This window comes from Phodopus roborovskii, unplaced genomic scaffold, assembly GCF_943737965.1.
Source record: "Phodopus roborovskii unplaced genomic scaffold, PHOROB, whole genome shotgun sequence".
Classification (NCBI taxonomy): Eukaryota; Metazoa; Chordata; class Mammalia; order Rodentia; family Cricetidae; genus Phodopus; species Phodopus roborovskii.
The window spans coordinates 33,676,548-33,693,347 of NW_026126433.1; the positions used below are offsets into that span (position 1 = coordinate 33,676,548).

At 37.6% G+C, this 16,800-nt stretch overlaps 1 protein-coding gene across 5 annotated transcripts in view; it reads right to left on the minus strand.

Moving 5' to 3' along the window:
• The window catches only part of Dnm3 (dynamin 3), a 480,062-nt gene that overhangs the window by 206,666 nt on the left and 256,596 nt on the right, over positions 1-16,800 (minus strand). For all 5 annotated transcript variants that reach the window (XM_051186097.1, XM_051186093.1, XM_051186095.1 and 2 more), the window contains one exon: positions 13,959-14,072. In XM_051186097.1, the coding sequence (XP_051042054.1) occupies positions 13,959-14,072 (114 nt within the window). The remainder of the gene's footprint in view (positions 1-13,958; positions 14,073-16,800) is intronic.

A 16,800-nucleotide genomic window follows, 5' to 3' on the forward strand; every position in this document is an offset into this window, starting at 1 on the left:
AGAAGAGTTGAGATTTTTAAAAATCTCTCACTTCTTTTACATAGAAAACTGAAAAACACTATTAGTTAATTTATGGAAGTTTATTTGTTCTAGGAAACACACTTTCCTAGTTAAAGAGGGCACTAAAAAGGGCAGACAAAAAGCACTTGAACCATATTTAATATTTCTCTAATTTTAAGGGTGTATTTTACTCTAGAAATGATTGAACTGAATTCCATAACTTGCTTTTACTTAATGGATATTTAATTGTAAATTTTCCTCTTTCTATTAAATTTTTTTTTTTTTTCTTCAAAGAGAATAACCTTTCTCTACAGATCCCTTACCTACTTTCTCCCAGGGGACAATTTTTAGTCTGAAGATAGAAAGGGCCTAAGGGTATCTCTGTCATTAAGTTCAACAGTAAAAATAAGAATTTCTTTGTAAACCTAGGGAGTCCCTGCCTGTACTTGGTGGAATCCTAACAGCCATTTTCAAGGCAAATTTTAAGAAAATAAGTGGTGGTAGTAGTACTTAATTTTAAATTGTATGAGTTAAATTAAAAATCAAAGGAAAGTCCATCTGATAACCCTGCTGACTGAAGGCAGGGTGTTAAGTCTGCATGCTGGTGCATACAGCATCCTTTACACATTATCATAAAATGTGTTCTCAATGTAATTAGAATAATGTATAATTTTATTCTGATTATCACTTCCGAAGGGCATGCATAAATAATTTTAGGGGTCCTGGAACCTAGTGCAGAAGAAAGTAGCCAACAGTGAACATCTCCAACTGGATACTGTGGTAAGTCTAAATATAAAGAATGAAATGTGTGTTCATAAAAAAAAAAAAAAGGAAACTGTTTGCAGGGTCTGTTTAAACCTCACTTTAGTGAAAACTACATCCTTATTTCTTCTTTCAGAGAGTGAATGGCTAATAAACTAGACTTGGTACTGAGTCAAAGAAATTTTTCAAGCATCTAGGTTTTTTCAAGTGTCTAAGAGAAAGGAAATTCTGAGCTGCAGCCTCAACGCCATCACTCTACCTCCTACTTAAATTCTCCAAACAATTTCTTTTTAAAGCCATAGATTTCTAAGGCGAAGCAAGTTTGTTTGTAATGGGACAAAGTCTCTCACTCTCCTAGTTAGTTAATAGGCTTACACTCCTTCCTGCTTGCCATTGAGCTTTTGGCATGGAGAATATGTTTATGTTTTTAAATGGCCAAAATATACTATCTTCCCCACCCTTTGCCTATGGACCACCCAAGTATTTGACTCTATGGGAAAAAGAAAGCTTAGGCATAAAAAGTACTAATGAAAGAACCCCCCCCCCCTTGGTTGGAGTCTTAAACTAATATGGTAAATAAAAAGATAGTAAAATTTGTTTTAAAAGTTTTTTAAAAAGTTACTGGTCCACAAATGTCTATGGTCACTGAAAGGAAGCAGACAGTCCCAGTAACTCTCTAAGGGAACTGCTCTTTAAAAACAGCCTTTTCTTTTATCTGCACGTAATAGCACACCCATTACTATCATGTCTAAATAACAGCCATGAGACCATTACATAGAGATCCTAGCTTAAAATAACTGGGAGGCCAGACTCAACCTGAGGCAAGAAACCCTCAGGGAAGACTGCAGTTTTCATATTCCAGATGCGCTCACTTTGGTGTCCTGCAGATTATGTGAGTGTAAATATTTAGCCTCATTTCAAAGGACTTTTATCATGATTATTTTTATCAGTTGAACTAAATAGAGATAATGAAGTAAACTAGGAAAATAGTGAAATCTTTACTTTGGATCTTCTGACTTAGCGTGATAGCCAGTGTACTAGACTTGCTGTGGTTTATTACATTTACTGCTGGAGATTTCAAAGTTAACTCTTTTCTGACATTTTTTGTCGTGAAACGCGGCATCATCAACCACTTAAGCACCACATGCTAAGACAATTACATAATAGTGTTTTAATACTTTAGACTAAGCCTTTAAGTTATAATCAGGTAAGTGTGGCTTGGGTCACGGAAGTGGGGGTCTTGCATATTCTTCTGTCTTTAATTTTTTTTTTTTAAACAAGCTTGGAGAGGGTTCAACATAGCTATAAATCATACTTCCGCCACAATTTACTACAACCAAGCTTTTTTTTTTATCCACCAAAAAACAAATTGTCCCCAAATCTCATGAATAATCACTCCCTTCTCATTTTGATTTACTGTTCTCTGTAGTAATATACTTCAGGTTCAAACATTTTGGCTATCATAAATAAAACTGTTTCATATGAAAGGGTACCACAAGGACTCACATTTCTTTTTATTTTTCAGGTTGCATGCATAATTCCTTTAATTGAACACAGTAAACTGGAGCAAATTATTTATGGGAAAGGGGGAAGTGATACAGAATTATAGTTTTTAACTGCTACCAGTATAGTCTTTGTAAGTGAGTCACTCTATAATGATTTTCTGTTGCTATGAATGAACCAACAAAGCAAATAGCATTCCAAGGTATTCCCTTTTTTACATGCTTGACTTTGTAATTGTTGTATTAGCAGTCAAGCCCTTCTTCTCTAAGTGTTGGGCAGAAGCACACATTTAATTTCTTGAAACTAAATAAGTTCAGGTCCGATTGCACTCATCAACTCTTTGTTAAAATGAGACCATTTCTAGGTACTGGAAAAAAAAAAAAAAAAAAAAAAAAAAACCCAGATTCACCGAAAATTGTTCTTTCTCATTCTCTAAAAAGTATCTTATTGTTCATAAAACTTCTATTTTTTTTAGACTTTCCAATTAAAGGTAAATAATAAACATTTGCTTTCTTGAAAGTTAATAGCTAATGTACACTCCTTGAATAATAATGTATCTTTAACTTTTTTTTATTTCACTTTTTAGACTTTGGCTATTTTGTATTTAAAATGACAGAGAAGTTGTTTGTTAAATATCTCTACATATGCGAATTGACCAAGTATATTAAAGTAGCCAGAATTCTTGACCCAGAAGGATTGCAGTTTACATTTGAATGCTTAACACCACTGATTTGAATTTTCATTTTGGATATGAGTTGAAGTACCTTTTCTGTGTTTAAGGTTCTGCTCTATAGTGATATTGTATTAACAATGTCAAAAGCAAATGCTGAGTACTACTGTGGGTACCAACAATCTAGATTAGGCCTTTGATTCATGCCCTGCTAGATAAGCAAGAGGAAGGTAAGCTCGTAAACTGTCTTCTGTTTGATTTTCATATGAATACCTGAAAGAAAAATAAAAATTTTAAATAAATTCTTATTGCTTGAGATAGATAGATAGATAGATAGATAGATAGATAGATAGATAGATAGACAGACAGACAGACAGATCTCCAAAGCCTGTTGACTGGTTGCCAGACACATTAGGCTCATTAATAATTTGGAAATGGCTGCTGTTACCATATAGATGACTATGTTCTTTCTATGGTACCTCTCTGCTAGGAGAAACATGTGTAAGTACATTCTTTATCTTTGACTTCACTATTAAGACATGCAGAGTTTTGTGAAGAGGACAAGCATCTGGTTCAATTACTGTTAACTTTGACTATATCAGGGCCAGTAACAATAGGAATTGGATTTTTTAAAAATTAAAAAAAAAAAAAAAACTTATGTTAACTTTTTCTCTTAAAATCATGTGTGTTTCCTGTCTTTGACATCTATCCCTGTTAGTGCCTTTGGATCAAATGTATGAGTATACTTTTTGAATAAAGTCAAATGTCCAAATGTCTAACTGCTTTTTAGTTCCATAATGTTTTAATGTTTAATTCTGTTGTGTGTTTTTCTCCTTTCCCCTTACCCCCAAAATCATCCAAATCTGGAAAACAGGCTGATTGTATCTGTCCATGAGCAAAGGACACCTGAAGGACCCAAGGGCCTGGCTGGACAGAGTTGTCATGTGTCTGCCTGTCTACACTTGCTGTGCAGAACATCCGCTCACCTGTACAGCAGGCACAGACAGGCAGTCACATGACAACCCAGCCTGAATGACAACCAGCCATTGAAAGAAAGCAGCCCTCACACCATAGCATCTACACCAAGAGCTACAACCACAATGAGGGACCTGGGGGCCTGGGGTTTTAAATTGTTGGCTTATTAAAAACTCGTATGTAACCTTTTAATTTTGATTCGCATATTAAAACCCACCCAAAGTAAAGTGAGTGGTGCCTATGAAACATAATAAACCCATTTCTGAAAATGCTCCTGTGTTTTACATAGTCCTCTTTTCCTGTTATCACACCCTGGACATTTATTGTACACTTCTTTGCTGCCTGCCCAAGTTGATATAAAAATCAATTCAATGAGACCATTTAACTTCATTTTGATTTGTTAGAGAATAAATTATTCTGCCAGTTCTCATTTATAAATGATTGTTTTATATGCTGTTAACTTTTAAATGGGGTGGAGGAGGGTAAGAGATAAGGTCAGGAGACCCACAGACAGACAGACACAAAGAGAGGGGGGGTTATAAAAAAGAGTAACAATATATTCCAGAAGATTAAGTATTTCGGTTTAAATTGCCAGTCTGGATTGTGTAAAACATGTTTTAAACTATTTCCAAGAGATTTTCACACATATTCAAATAATTGTTTCTCTTCTTTTGATAAGAATATTGAACCATCAGCATTTCCAGGTGCCATGATATACACAGATTAGTCGTCATGCTATTGTTTAACTAAGAAAGAGTTTGCACTGTAGCCATAGGGATAAAGTATATAGGGCTGATAGATCCGCTTGGAATCCAGGGTTCCATATTTAAACTTTCGACTCTTGAGATTTTCAGGCAGGTTGATTTTTTTTTTTCAAAAGGGCAAAGGGAGATGTTAATAGGCCTGCATGACATATTTTGCCCTAGCTTTTGAGGAAATATCAAACTCCATGTACTAATGTGAATTGGAAAAGTAATTAGGGCTGGCTTTGTACATGAACATCTCGAATACATAAGGGTAAAATGCAGGGAGACGGGTAAATTTAGAAAATTGTTCTACTATGGCCTGTCTTATTAAAAGGACTTTACCTTTCAATATTTTAAATTTAACTTTTTCTTATATTCTATTCAAGATTTAAAATTGTAACCTGAGGCTACTCTCAAACCATTTTGTAATGGCCAGAATATTTAAACATCTCAAGCAAACTATTTTTCATCCAGGCATTCCATTTTAAAATGTAAGATTTAACCTCAAGGCTATGACCCTACAGTTTCCAAATTCTGAATTTTATGGTATTTATACTAAACCTGATTAAGAGAGAACAATGAACTGAGTCATAGGCAAAACTATAACATGAAAATATGAACAAATTCAAATGTCTTATATGGAAATAATCTGGATTCATAGAAATATTTCATATATATATGTATGTATATACATATTTTTAATCTGCTTCTCTTATATAAGATTCATGAAGAACTTACAGGGATTTTGCCTTAGAGAAAGCTCCCATGACTACACAATAGAATGCTGAATGATACTTTTTAAAATGTAAAGTATAAACAGGAAGTATAAAATGCCATGGGGCTCTTTGCATAGTCCCACCCAACTTTAAATGCATTGCACAAACTGCAGTAGTCACTACAAGAGTTCTCCTGAGCAATTATTCTTTCATGCCCTTCTAGGACAGGAATGTACCCTGCTCAGGGTCACACAGGGTCCCAGTCAGAACGTGAAGGAACTGGGGGTCAACAGAGATATTCCAAGTGAGGCACTTCAGGGTAACATTTCAAATGGTTTTTCCACAAATAAAATGTTACCCTAAAAAGACATTTCTGACCTGCTCTCAAAAGTGCTAGTCCTATACACATTTTAAATTTATAACATAAGGCACACTTAAGTTTTCTTTCTTCTGGGAAAAGGGTAATACAAAGAGTGCAGACTTTCCCAAATTCCATTTTGGAAACAATACACAGTAGGAGTGGGTTTGTCGTTAAAAAGGGATTCCTTAGTAAATTTGAAATAGCACTGGCCATTGCACTTTATGAAATGACACTTATTTTATTTCCTAAATCATAAATATTTGGATAATGCCAGGATGTGGAAATAATAAAGCTCATATTAAAAAGCACAATGTAAGTTACTTTCTATACATGAAAAAAAAACAACAACAACAACAACAACTATGAAACTGAAGACCTTTAAGCCATATACATTGGTGTTTGATATTTATTTGGATTTTTTAAAAATAAAAATACCCAAGTTGGGGCTTAGTAAGTGATTTTGACAATGAGTATTCAGTACCCAGTGGGCGGAGGCTGAGTCCTCCACCACAGGGGACCCGCCCCTCCAGCTGCAGCCCTGCACCACCTAGAAAATAGAAGTGAGAGGCAAAGCTGCAGACCCCTGTGTCTTTGGCTTCCTAACTTTGAACAGCCGGGCCTACGGCTGTCACTTTCCTTCCTATTTTCTAAGTTATATTTGTCATCTGCTAGAGCTACACAATAAAAGCAACACTAAGTAAATATCCCTATAAGGGAATTATATAATCTCCTTATCAAGCTATCCAAACATTTCAGCCCACAAAAATGAGGCCTGTAATTTCTTAAGAGTCCAAAGAATGTCCTGTCTCAATGCAGATTTGGATTTCCCGCAGTCGTGCAAGGTTAGTACATTTCTGCTGGAAATTGCTGTGTCCCCACACTCTACTTCCCATTGCCACTGCAGTCATTATGTTGGGCCACAGATGAAGAACAAGTGTTGGCAACCAGCCTTACTGTATCAATGAGCAGTCCTTTCCCTTCGGTTAGCTTAACTCTGGGAAGACTTACACACTCAGATGTACATATATATTTACCCCTTTCTTGGTGATATTCAGAAAAATGAAAAATTTTCTTCCTTGAGTCAAATTACCCCTTTCTCTCAAAATGTATACCCTGGAAACATTTCTTAAAGAAAGTTTGCCATTAGTGTATTAGTATAAAATTATCAGAACTAAATTTTTTTGAAATGTTTTTGTTTCATTCTTTTGATAAAATTCTCCCTAGATTTTATGTGTGAAAACTAATAATGAGAAGTTTGGTTTTCACTCAAATGATCTCAAGTCCAGGAAGCCATGTTTATATAGCTAGAAGACCAAAACCCACTAACCAATTGTGACAATTCACAAAATTCTACAAATCAAAATTCCCTTTGGCCCTTGATAATACTATCACATGATGAAATTTCACTGTAGCTAGTCACTCACCCACTGTCTCGGGCCTTTATTAATTAATATTCTATTAATTCATTAATTAATATCTATTCTTTACATTGTTGGAGCTACTGGCAGCAAAAAATGAACAAAACAATAGCCCTTGGGTGCACAGTGCTCATCGTCCTCATGTGTTGAGTTGTCCTATCACTTTTCATCTTCTAAAACATGTCTTAGATCATGTCTACCAATTTCTGTCAGCTCAGGCCAGCCTTGGATGCCATGGCCTCTCATGTAATCATGGTAACAACTTCCTAACTCACCCCATTGTCCAGTTTTGTTCTCTTCCAATCAATTCTTCATAATATTACCAAAGTGGTCTCTGTCTCTGTGCGCATATATATATATACATATATATATATGTGTGTGTGTATATATATATATATATATATATATATATATATATATATATTTCAATTGTTTGATCATGTGGCTTCCCGTTCAAAAACTTCAAAGGCTACATTAGTTGAAGTCCTTCCTTTCTAGAGTTACCTTTTCCTTAATATCAGTCACTCTGGTTCAACTCTGTCCCAGAATACTAAAATGACCTTCTCTGATCACTCAACTTAAAGTTCCTGCATCCAATAATCGTTTCTGTCAAATGCATCACTGGCTTGACTTTTCATAGACTCTAATCAGCATCGAGTAAGCCTTGTGGTCTGTTGATGTTTTCATTATTCAGGTTGTCCCTTAAAAGGGCAGGCATCATGGACTCTTTGTTAATCATTTTATCCTGAGTGACCAGAGCAATGCCTCACATATAACAAGGTTCCCAAAAATGCTTGTTGGGAAATGTTCAGGTGCAGAAGGGCATGACATTAACATGTCACAGCTAGCTAAGTTCCCTGTTCTCTTCGTTCCTAATACAGAGAATGAGACACAACACTCACTAAACTCGATGCCTGGGACATTAAAGTACTGCACTATGGTACCCACAGTGATGGCAATGATCATCAGGAAACTCCAGAGAAGGGGAGCAGGCCTGACATTGCAGCAGGTGCAATGCTGACGGGAGTGCTATTTACCATTACTGCTGCTAACTTGGGGGTGTCTTCTCTCAAAGCCACTTGGCATTTGGTTTTGTTGAACATTTTGACCATTTTGGCTGGAATGGTGTTGATGTGTGTGTGTGTGTGTGTGTGTGTATTATAGAGAATATAAACAAAATATAGAGAATACATGTGCCCATAATACATATAAAGAAGAATTTCAAATGGGACACCAATAAAGGGAAAAAATATAACAAGTTAGAGAGAAAGACAGAAACTAGTGCATTGCTCTGGGGATAGAACAAAAGATGCTAAATGTGCGAATGGCACAGCAAAATGGGGTGTCCACTGCTTAAAAAAAAAACTGCTGTAGAGATAATACTCTACATGACATTATTAAAACTGCTGTATTTCTCCTGGGGGTACTCCATAAAGATAATTGGTATAACCAACCTTATGTTATTATTTTAACAGAAGTCGAAGAGCTATGTGCTAATCATCTCAGATCACAAATCTTCATGTCTGAGCTCTGACACCCTACTAAGTAGCTGCCACTCACCCTGCAGGCCTTGTCATGGATACACTGGCAGTGGGACATGGGGAAGACAAGCCATAAACAGACCTATGCAACAACAAAAAATGTGTACATGACAATTAACATAGGCAATTTCAGGTCTGGGGTTCTAACTACATCATGTAGAAGTTCACCACCTGAGGAAATCCTCTAGGAATGGTCAGAAAGTGTTGAACTCTGAAAGATGAACTATGTCCTTTCACAGTGCACAGAGCTCTACTCTGAGAGTAATGGCAGAGAATAAGGTATCGCCAAGTGGATTAACTCTGTCACCTGCAACACTACGTTAGAATAACTCCATGAAGATATTATGGTGACATTATGTTGTCTGGAACACAGGCAGAAACCTTTCTATCAGCGGCATGGGTGTACCATTGCTGTACCATACTGTTAAAGTACAGGTTCAGAAACTATCAGTGGATTTAGAGGGGTTGTGGGTCCAATGAAACTTAAGAACAAGGTGTATGAATCTGCTCTGAATAGGAAGAAATTTTTAAACTGCTGAGAACAAAACTTCTACATTCAGGTTACCTATAACTTAAAAATCATCACTTCAATTATCATGGACTTGCCATGCCAGATTGGAAAGGACCGGTCTGATAATATCATTTCTAATTCTTGGTTAAGACAGAGAAGAACCCAGACTAGAGGGGAGACAGCATGGAAAGTCTCACTGAGCAAATAGGATGTGAGTTCCCTTTAGTTACCTGACCCTATGATTCTTCGTAAGAAAACCCAGATCCCATAGATCTGACATTGTGACATGAAATAGACGAATAGGGAAGTCAAATAGGGCATTACATACTCAGGGAGACTGTGGTGATACTGGTGTGATAACAAGGACTGTTGCTCACATATGACTTATGAAGGCCCTGTGAAATCCCTCACAAGTGGCTGGATCAGCAACGGTCCCCCGGATCAGTTAAAAAGCCGAGGCTCAGAAAAGTGCAATGACTTGACCCAGTATAGGCAACCACAACAAACCCACACACCCAGCCCATGCCCATTCATAGCACCAGGCCTATACAACCTCGTGTTCCATTAGTGTCACACTGAAAAACAGCATATTTTTCTTAATCATGGTCATGTTTCTTAAGTCATTTATCTTTACTAAAAGCCTGTCAACAGTTAAATAGAACTGTATATATTCACAGGATATAATCTATTTATAAAGCAATAATTTAGGTAATAATTAATACACACTCCTGCCTAATTACAAAAGAAAGCAAGACGGTGACAAGAACACATAATACAGAGATCCTCTATGAGAATTTAAATTTAAATTATCATTAAATAAATTAATAAATCCTCAACTGATTTAAGGATGTTTCCCTTGTCACAGTTCTTTGACAAAAATAAATAAATAAATAAATACATGCATACATACATACATAAAGGAGAAAAAAAGGTATTTATTTTTTCTGAATCTGGCTTCCACAGTATGTTAGTGCTGATGTACATGAAGAGACAGTCTAAGAAGTCCGCTCAACAAATTAGCTCCACAAGTTCAGGTAGAACTTATTTTTACACAGACATATTCTAGATTTGGGAGACTTTTTTTTTAAAGGTTGTCAATTGAGCCACCTTTAGTCAACCTGTTGTTGACTACAGAACCATGGCGGCAGGCCTCTTTGGAGCCAAGCATCATTTACAACAGTGATGCTCACAGATGAGTGTCATGCAGATTTAAGATACTCATTGTGTTTTGCTCAGCCCCAACTCCTCATACTTCCTGTGTCAACCCAGTCCTCTCACCATCCTTCCTGCTTCACCTCCCAACAGACCCTACCACTTGTTTTCCTCTCTCCAAGAGCAAGGACCAGTGCTGTCTCCTCTCTTTTGCCCTGACTGCACGTTCAGAAATGGCCTGCAGAGGCAGGCAGCTCTAGTCAGGGAAGCCAATGGAGCAGGGTAGAGAAGGACAGTGGTGGCTGCCAAGGAGTAGTGGGGTGAGAATGAAGGATGCCAGAGAGGGCTCTGCCCTGCTGACACTAATAACTTGGAGATGGTCATCGTCCCTGAGTCAGGCATTCCTAATATGAAAACTTCCCATAATGTTTCTGGGCAGAGTTCTGAATGAGTAATAGTAGCCAATGACTAAAGTGGGCTGTATACAGCCTCTCCACAAGAACTAGCAGTGTTCTTCACTACCAAGGATAAGTCATCATCTCTGGCCTTCGCCTGCTATGGCTCCCTAGCTGGTCTCCTTCTGTTATACCACCCACCTCCACCTTTCAAGAATACCATGACTATCACATACAGAGATCCTTCTAAACCACAAACCTAATCATGTTACACCATATTGGGGTGCTGTAGAGGTGTTTAGTTATCCTCAGAATAAAATCCAAATAATTGGTGGTGACTTATCAAATCCCTAGCCCCCTGGCATCTTTGTCCCTCACTAAACCTCCATGCTGGTCTCAAGCTTCCTGGCGGTTTCCAGTTCTGAGACTTTTGCATTTATCATGCCCTCTGCTGGATTGCTGTTCAATTAATTCTTTTCCACAGCTCATCACTCCTATCTCTACTCCAGTATGATTGTTTTCTTATTCTAAGGGCCAGTCCCTGTCATTTTCTCCATCCTCGCCCTGTTTCATTCTCTCCAAAGTACTGGGTACTTGACATTACCCTATGCATCTACTTAGTTGTTGGTTGTTGGTTACATATAGCAGGATCGTCTGTCCTTTCCTTTTTCCTTTTTCTTTCTTTCTTTCTTTTTTTTTTTTTTTTTTTGGTATGCTCTAAAAGGAGAAAACTGACACCCTTTATTTGAAGGGTCATTCAATTCTTCCATGCCTCCAACATCCCTCTACATATGCCTTTAGCAAATTGTCCATTGAACACAGGTAATATTGATGTACATGTTTATTTCCTACTTGTGGAAATCAAGCGTTCTTGGTAGAGCATCAGCTACAGTGGTTTTTGTAGTTTTCTTGAGTCTTTAGAGGAGAAAAGGACACATCCAATGATGTGACTCCCTGTGCTCTCTAGGTTTCTTCCTTCCCTATCCAGAGCATCAGATGTCTCCCCACCTTCCAGGAGTGACATAGCAGGCCAGAGAGCCAATCTTATAGCTACACTACAAGAGCAATGGCTTCCTAGCTCTCTTGGGGACGTGTGGCAGCCACACTTGGAAACAGGTCAACTCTGAGTCACCTGAAAATCATCCTGATGAATCCTTTGGGAGACAAGATGTACTCTGACAACCCTGAGTAGCTTTGGGACTTTCAGAGCCCAGCAGCTTAGGTTCTAATTTCTACCTCGCTACCAACTCTCTGTGTGACCTTTGGCAGCTGGTCATCCTGATGGACATGATGTGGCTTCTATGAGATAAACCAAGTCACATTGAAATGACTTTCTAAAACGGTGGCCTGCAATGGTGATGGAGGTGATGCTTGATAGTTTTAGTGTTCTCATCTCCAAATATTAATAATAAAAGCACCTTTTCCCAAGTTCTAATGTGGGTCCGTCAGTTAACATGCAGCAAACATTGGCTGCCACTATTACAACTCCTAAGAAAACCTGCTTCCCCTTGTGTTACTGGGAAAGGTCCCAAGACTGATAATGCATGTAAATGTATGAAAATGAGCATATAAATATTCTGGAGAAAATGTGTCTACAACATAACTAAGTAGCAAAGAAGATAATTACTTACTCTTTTGCATATAGGGGGTGTCTTGGAGCTTATGTCGTGATCTTTAAACTAGATCTTCCCACAGAATGACAGGAATGCCTCCCCAGTCACAGCAGAGAAACCATTGCTAATACTCAGATTCTCAAAATGCCTGGCGTACTCAGCATTCTCTTGCGGTAAAGAGACACCATGACCAAGGCAACTCTTATAAAGAAAGCGTTTATAAGAAAAGCATTTATAAGCATTTATAAGTGCGAGCAGGCACTGAGGCAGTAGCTGAGAGCCTGATTCACAGGCTGAGAGAGCAAGCCTGAGCCAGGGCCTGGCATGGGCTTCTGAAACTTCAACGCTCACCCCCAGTGACACACTTCCTCCAACAAGGCCATACCTCCCAGTTCTTCCAATCCTTTCAAATGGTGCCACTCCTTGATGACTAAGTATTCAAATAGGTGAGGGGGCCATTCTTATTCAAACTACCAAGATAACCAATATCATTTTTTACTGAGGTTGGTGATTTGAAAATAACGATTTAACAGCAAATTTGTTCTGACATTTCTGTAGAATTTGAGTTTCCGTATCGTAGAATCTTTAATGGGAATCAACCCATCATCTAAAATCTTCAACACACTGTTACAAAGAAGACAGGGAGAAACCCTGAGCCATGAACCCTTCTTCCAAGAAACAACAAAGGCATCTTTTAATGTTTTCAAAAGCAGTCAGGCTAAAGTAGAAGCAGTCAGGCTCTTAAATCTGACACAGATGCTTTTTGTAGCCAATAAGATTGGATGATCTCACCTGCTCATGGTTTGGCTATCAAAGAGCACTCTTATATAATAACATTTGTGTTCTGTGTTACAAATACCGATGACTTCACTAGTCAGAACAGAGCTATTACAATTTCCAAAACATAGTTCAATTTCAACCCATGTCCTTCCGAATCTAGCTCTAAGAATTTACAGCAGCTTAATGGCTCTATAAGACTAATGTGACTTTTCTGTGCTTTTCTACCTATCAAATTTAAATAAGTAGTAAGTCACTGGATGACATTATTAACATCGGACATGAGCCAGAACACCAAAATCCTTGTCTTTTTATGTTTTTACAAAGGTATCAAATCTCGAAGACAATGTGTATAATGATCCGGTACTAACATGAAACCCAGCAGTCTCACCATTCCCCAAGCCTCTCATTGGAGGCGGAAGCCACAGCAACAGCTTCACACTGCCTTACTCACAGCAGCGCCTTGTTCATTTCGCTTCTATTACCTTCTGTCTTTTCAACACATTATTTAATGGGCATTGCTTGTACTGCGCCAGTGTCTTGATATTAACAAAAGGGAGGAAATTTCCAATTCCTGACCTGATCTCTGGATCAGCAAAATGAGACTGTACAAAAGAAATAAGCAGGAAAGGAAATTCAATGGAAACACTGTAAAACTAAACTGTAAGAAAAGAGAAAAGTGGATCTTCTGTAAAATAGCATTTACAGACAAATCTCACTGCAAAAGAGGTGCTAGCATCTGGAGCTGTACATCGCAATAACATCAGTTAATTTAACTTTAGAAACGCTTAAGGGAACTGTCACTCTCCATGGCTTACCTCATCATCTTTATACCAGCACAAGCTTTCCGCAGTGAGGACGAACCAGTAGCCCTTCGAGCCTCCTTTCATGATGCCAATGTTGCTGACGGTCAGCCAGCCCTTACGGATCACCTGCAAGAAAGCAGACATCAGCAGAACCATTGAGTGCAAGGAAATGGAGAGCAGAAGTCTCAGGCGAACTAAAAGCAAGTTATAAATTGCAGTAAGAACAGCATTGCCCACCCCCCCACACACACACCCAGCTTCCACTGAACTGTTGGAGAAAGTATATCTTCCAAAAATGTAGATGGCCAGCAGGAGGGCTTGTCCATCTGTGACTAAAACAAACACTTGGACTCATATGGATGGCAGAACAGAGTTGACTGAAATAGACAAGAATGAACTGAAGCAGCCTGACTGACTGTACCAGCCTATTTATGGTAGTTAGTGCTGCTACAATTAAAACATATTGTGTTGATTGATTGGATAGACTCCCCATGCCTACTGCTCCATCTCTCCTTCCAGGCTACTGATTCATTTGTCTGCCTGGCTTGAAGTTCATTCAAACTTGCAGCAGACACTGGTCAGCAAATGGCAAAAACCAGAAATTCACACCAACCAATTAGATGCTTGTTAATGGGCCAGAATCCGGCTGACTGAGGAAGAAAGCTGAAATGATGAACATTTTATTTTGGGGCCTTTGAATGGTCTTGATTTATCCACCTCCTTCTGGTTGTTATTTGCCACAGAGTAAAATATGCAGCATCTTAGAAAAATCAATCAATGGTTTTCAAATTCTAAAATGTTAACAACTGGGTGACAAGTATGACAGAATTTAAAAGTGCCATTTAAGGCAAAAAAAAAAAAAAATGAATTTTTCCTCACAGTGGTTATAAAACTAATTTATTCCAGACATGGAATAGTTTCCTATATCCTTATATTCTCAATGTTAGGTGGCTTTATTATCTCAAAACCAGAAGTGCAGTTCTATATGGAATTTTACATTATCCTAAAGCTTAAAACTTTCACTGTCCTAGGCATCCTAATATGTTTGTTTTCTAATTACTTGTTGAATGATTATTGGTTCCTGAAAATGCTCTAATAATAAGATTCTACATTTCTATTAAATTTTCTGTTGAAGTTTAAGGAAGGATATAGGAAAATTATGAAATACACTGAAGTTTTCACTTATCGATTTTTCAAAATCCCCTCCATCTTTAGAGTTCTATCCACACATGATCCCTTTTCAGCATCCCCACTGTCCACCCTCCTCCCTCAAGGCCGTGTTGATTTCACATATCCCCAAAGAGCACCCCTCTTGGGCCCAGAGCAAGGTGGTTTTTCAGCCCCTTCTTTTTATTCTCTACCATAGAGAGAAGACAATGTACTTCAATGTACAATTCCTACCAGACACAGAGTCAACCAAGTGCTTTCTAAAATCCACAAAGTCCTAGACTAGGTGTTCTCTGGATGAATCAGAACACATAGACACAACATCCAGAGAGCTATGTTTTAATATATTACCCAGGGGACCCTTACTCATACTGTAGTATGAAGACCATGGAAGACACCCATACAACACATAAAATTAAAACTCTGTCTTAGAGCAAATGATTATGACAAGGTTTCAATAAAACATTTTAAAAAATTTGACAAACTAGGTGACTGATTTTTGAATCAACTATCTATTTCAGCACCCTTTTCTCTGGGCAAGTCTATCATACCCTCCTAAGGACCTTTTGTGTTGGTAAGCATCTCTTACTATGATTATATCAACACCACATCTTTTTGGATTTGCTGAATTATAAGACCCCTAAGGACACAATGGAATCATGGTGCTACTTTCATTTTAAACTTAAAAAAAAATCATTCATGGAAGGAAATTCATGGCCCAGCTTGTTAGAACCTGCTGTATCAGTAGACCTGTTATTTGTTATTGTAGACCTGGAAGAGTTTTTCTATATCCAAAGATACTGAAAAAAGTGAAATAATTGGTGTGCTTTCTACTGATAAATTTTAGACCCTGGTAGCATGAAACAGTGTCAGATTTGATTCCATAGAAAACAAAACAAAAAGAAGATTATGGCAGGGGTCTTATGAGCATTCTCTTCATTCCTCTCTCTCTCTCTCTCTCTCTCTCTCTCTCTCTCTCTCTCTCTCTCTCTCATCCTCTGTCTCTCTGAAATTCTTCTAAAAAGAAAAGTGAAGGCTGGAAAAAGAGCAGGGCTGAAATTGAAGTGAGATGCTAGATTTGACTGTCTCACTTTTCTGGAATAAATAAATTCCAGATATATACCTCTGATATAAGTATACTTATTTTTAAGTTCTTGGACTGGCCAGATGGCTCAGTGAGTAACAGCACTAGCTTCTAGATGACTGGTATAGGAAGAGAACCAACTCCTGCAATTTAATTTGTCTTCTGGTCTCTGCTCATATACATGAATAAATAAAAGTAATGTTTTTAAAATATGTATATGTCTATTGTATTCACTAAATGTATCAAAAGTACTTAGAAATAAATTTGAGACTATGATGTGGTAATTGGAAAAAAATTTAACTGTCTTGAAAACTTTGTGTGAGATATGTATTAGTTCACTAATACTGATAGCATTTGCTGACCTCTTGAATACCAAGTTCAAGGATTTTGACTTTATTATTTGTTAACTAAATGTTAACAAATCTGAGCTGTTTTCTTCTTTTTTAGATACATATAAGTAGATATTCCACTCTATCCAACATTCCAAGGGATCTAGCATGCTCCCTTGAACAGAGAGAGAACATTTGGTTTATTTATTTGTTCATTTTAAGGGCCTTTTACAAAGTAAACAAGCATTACACTAATAACCTATAGTCTTGGCCT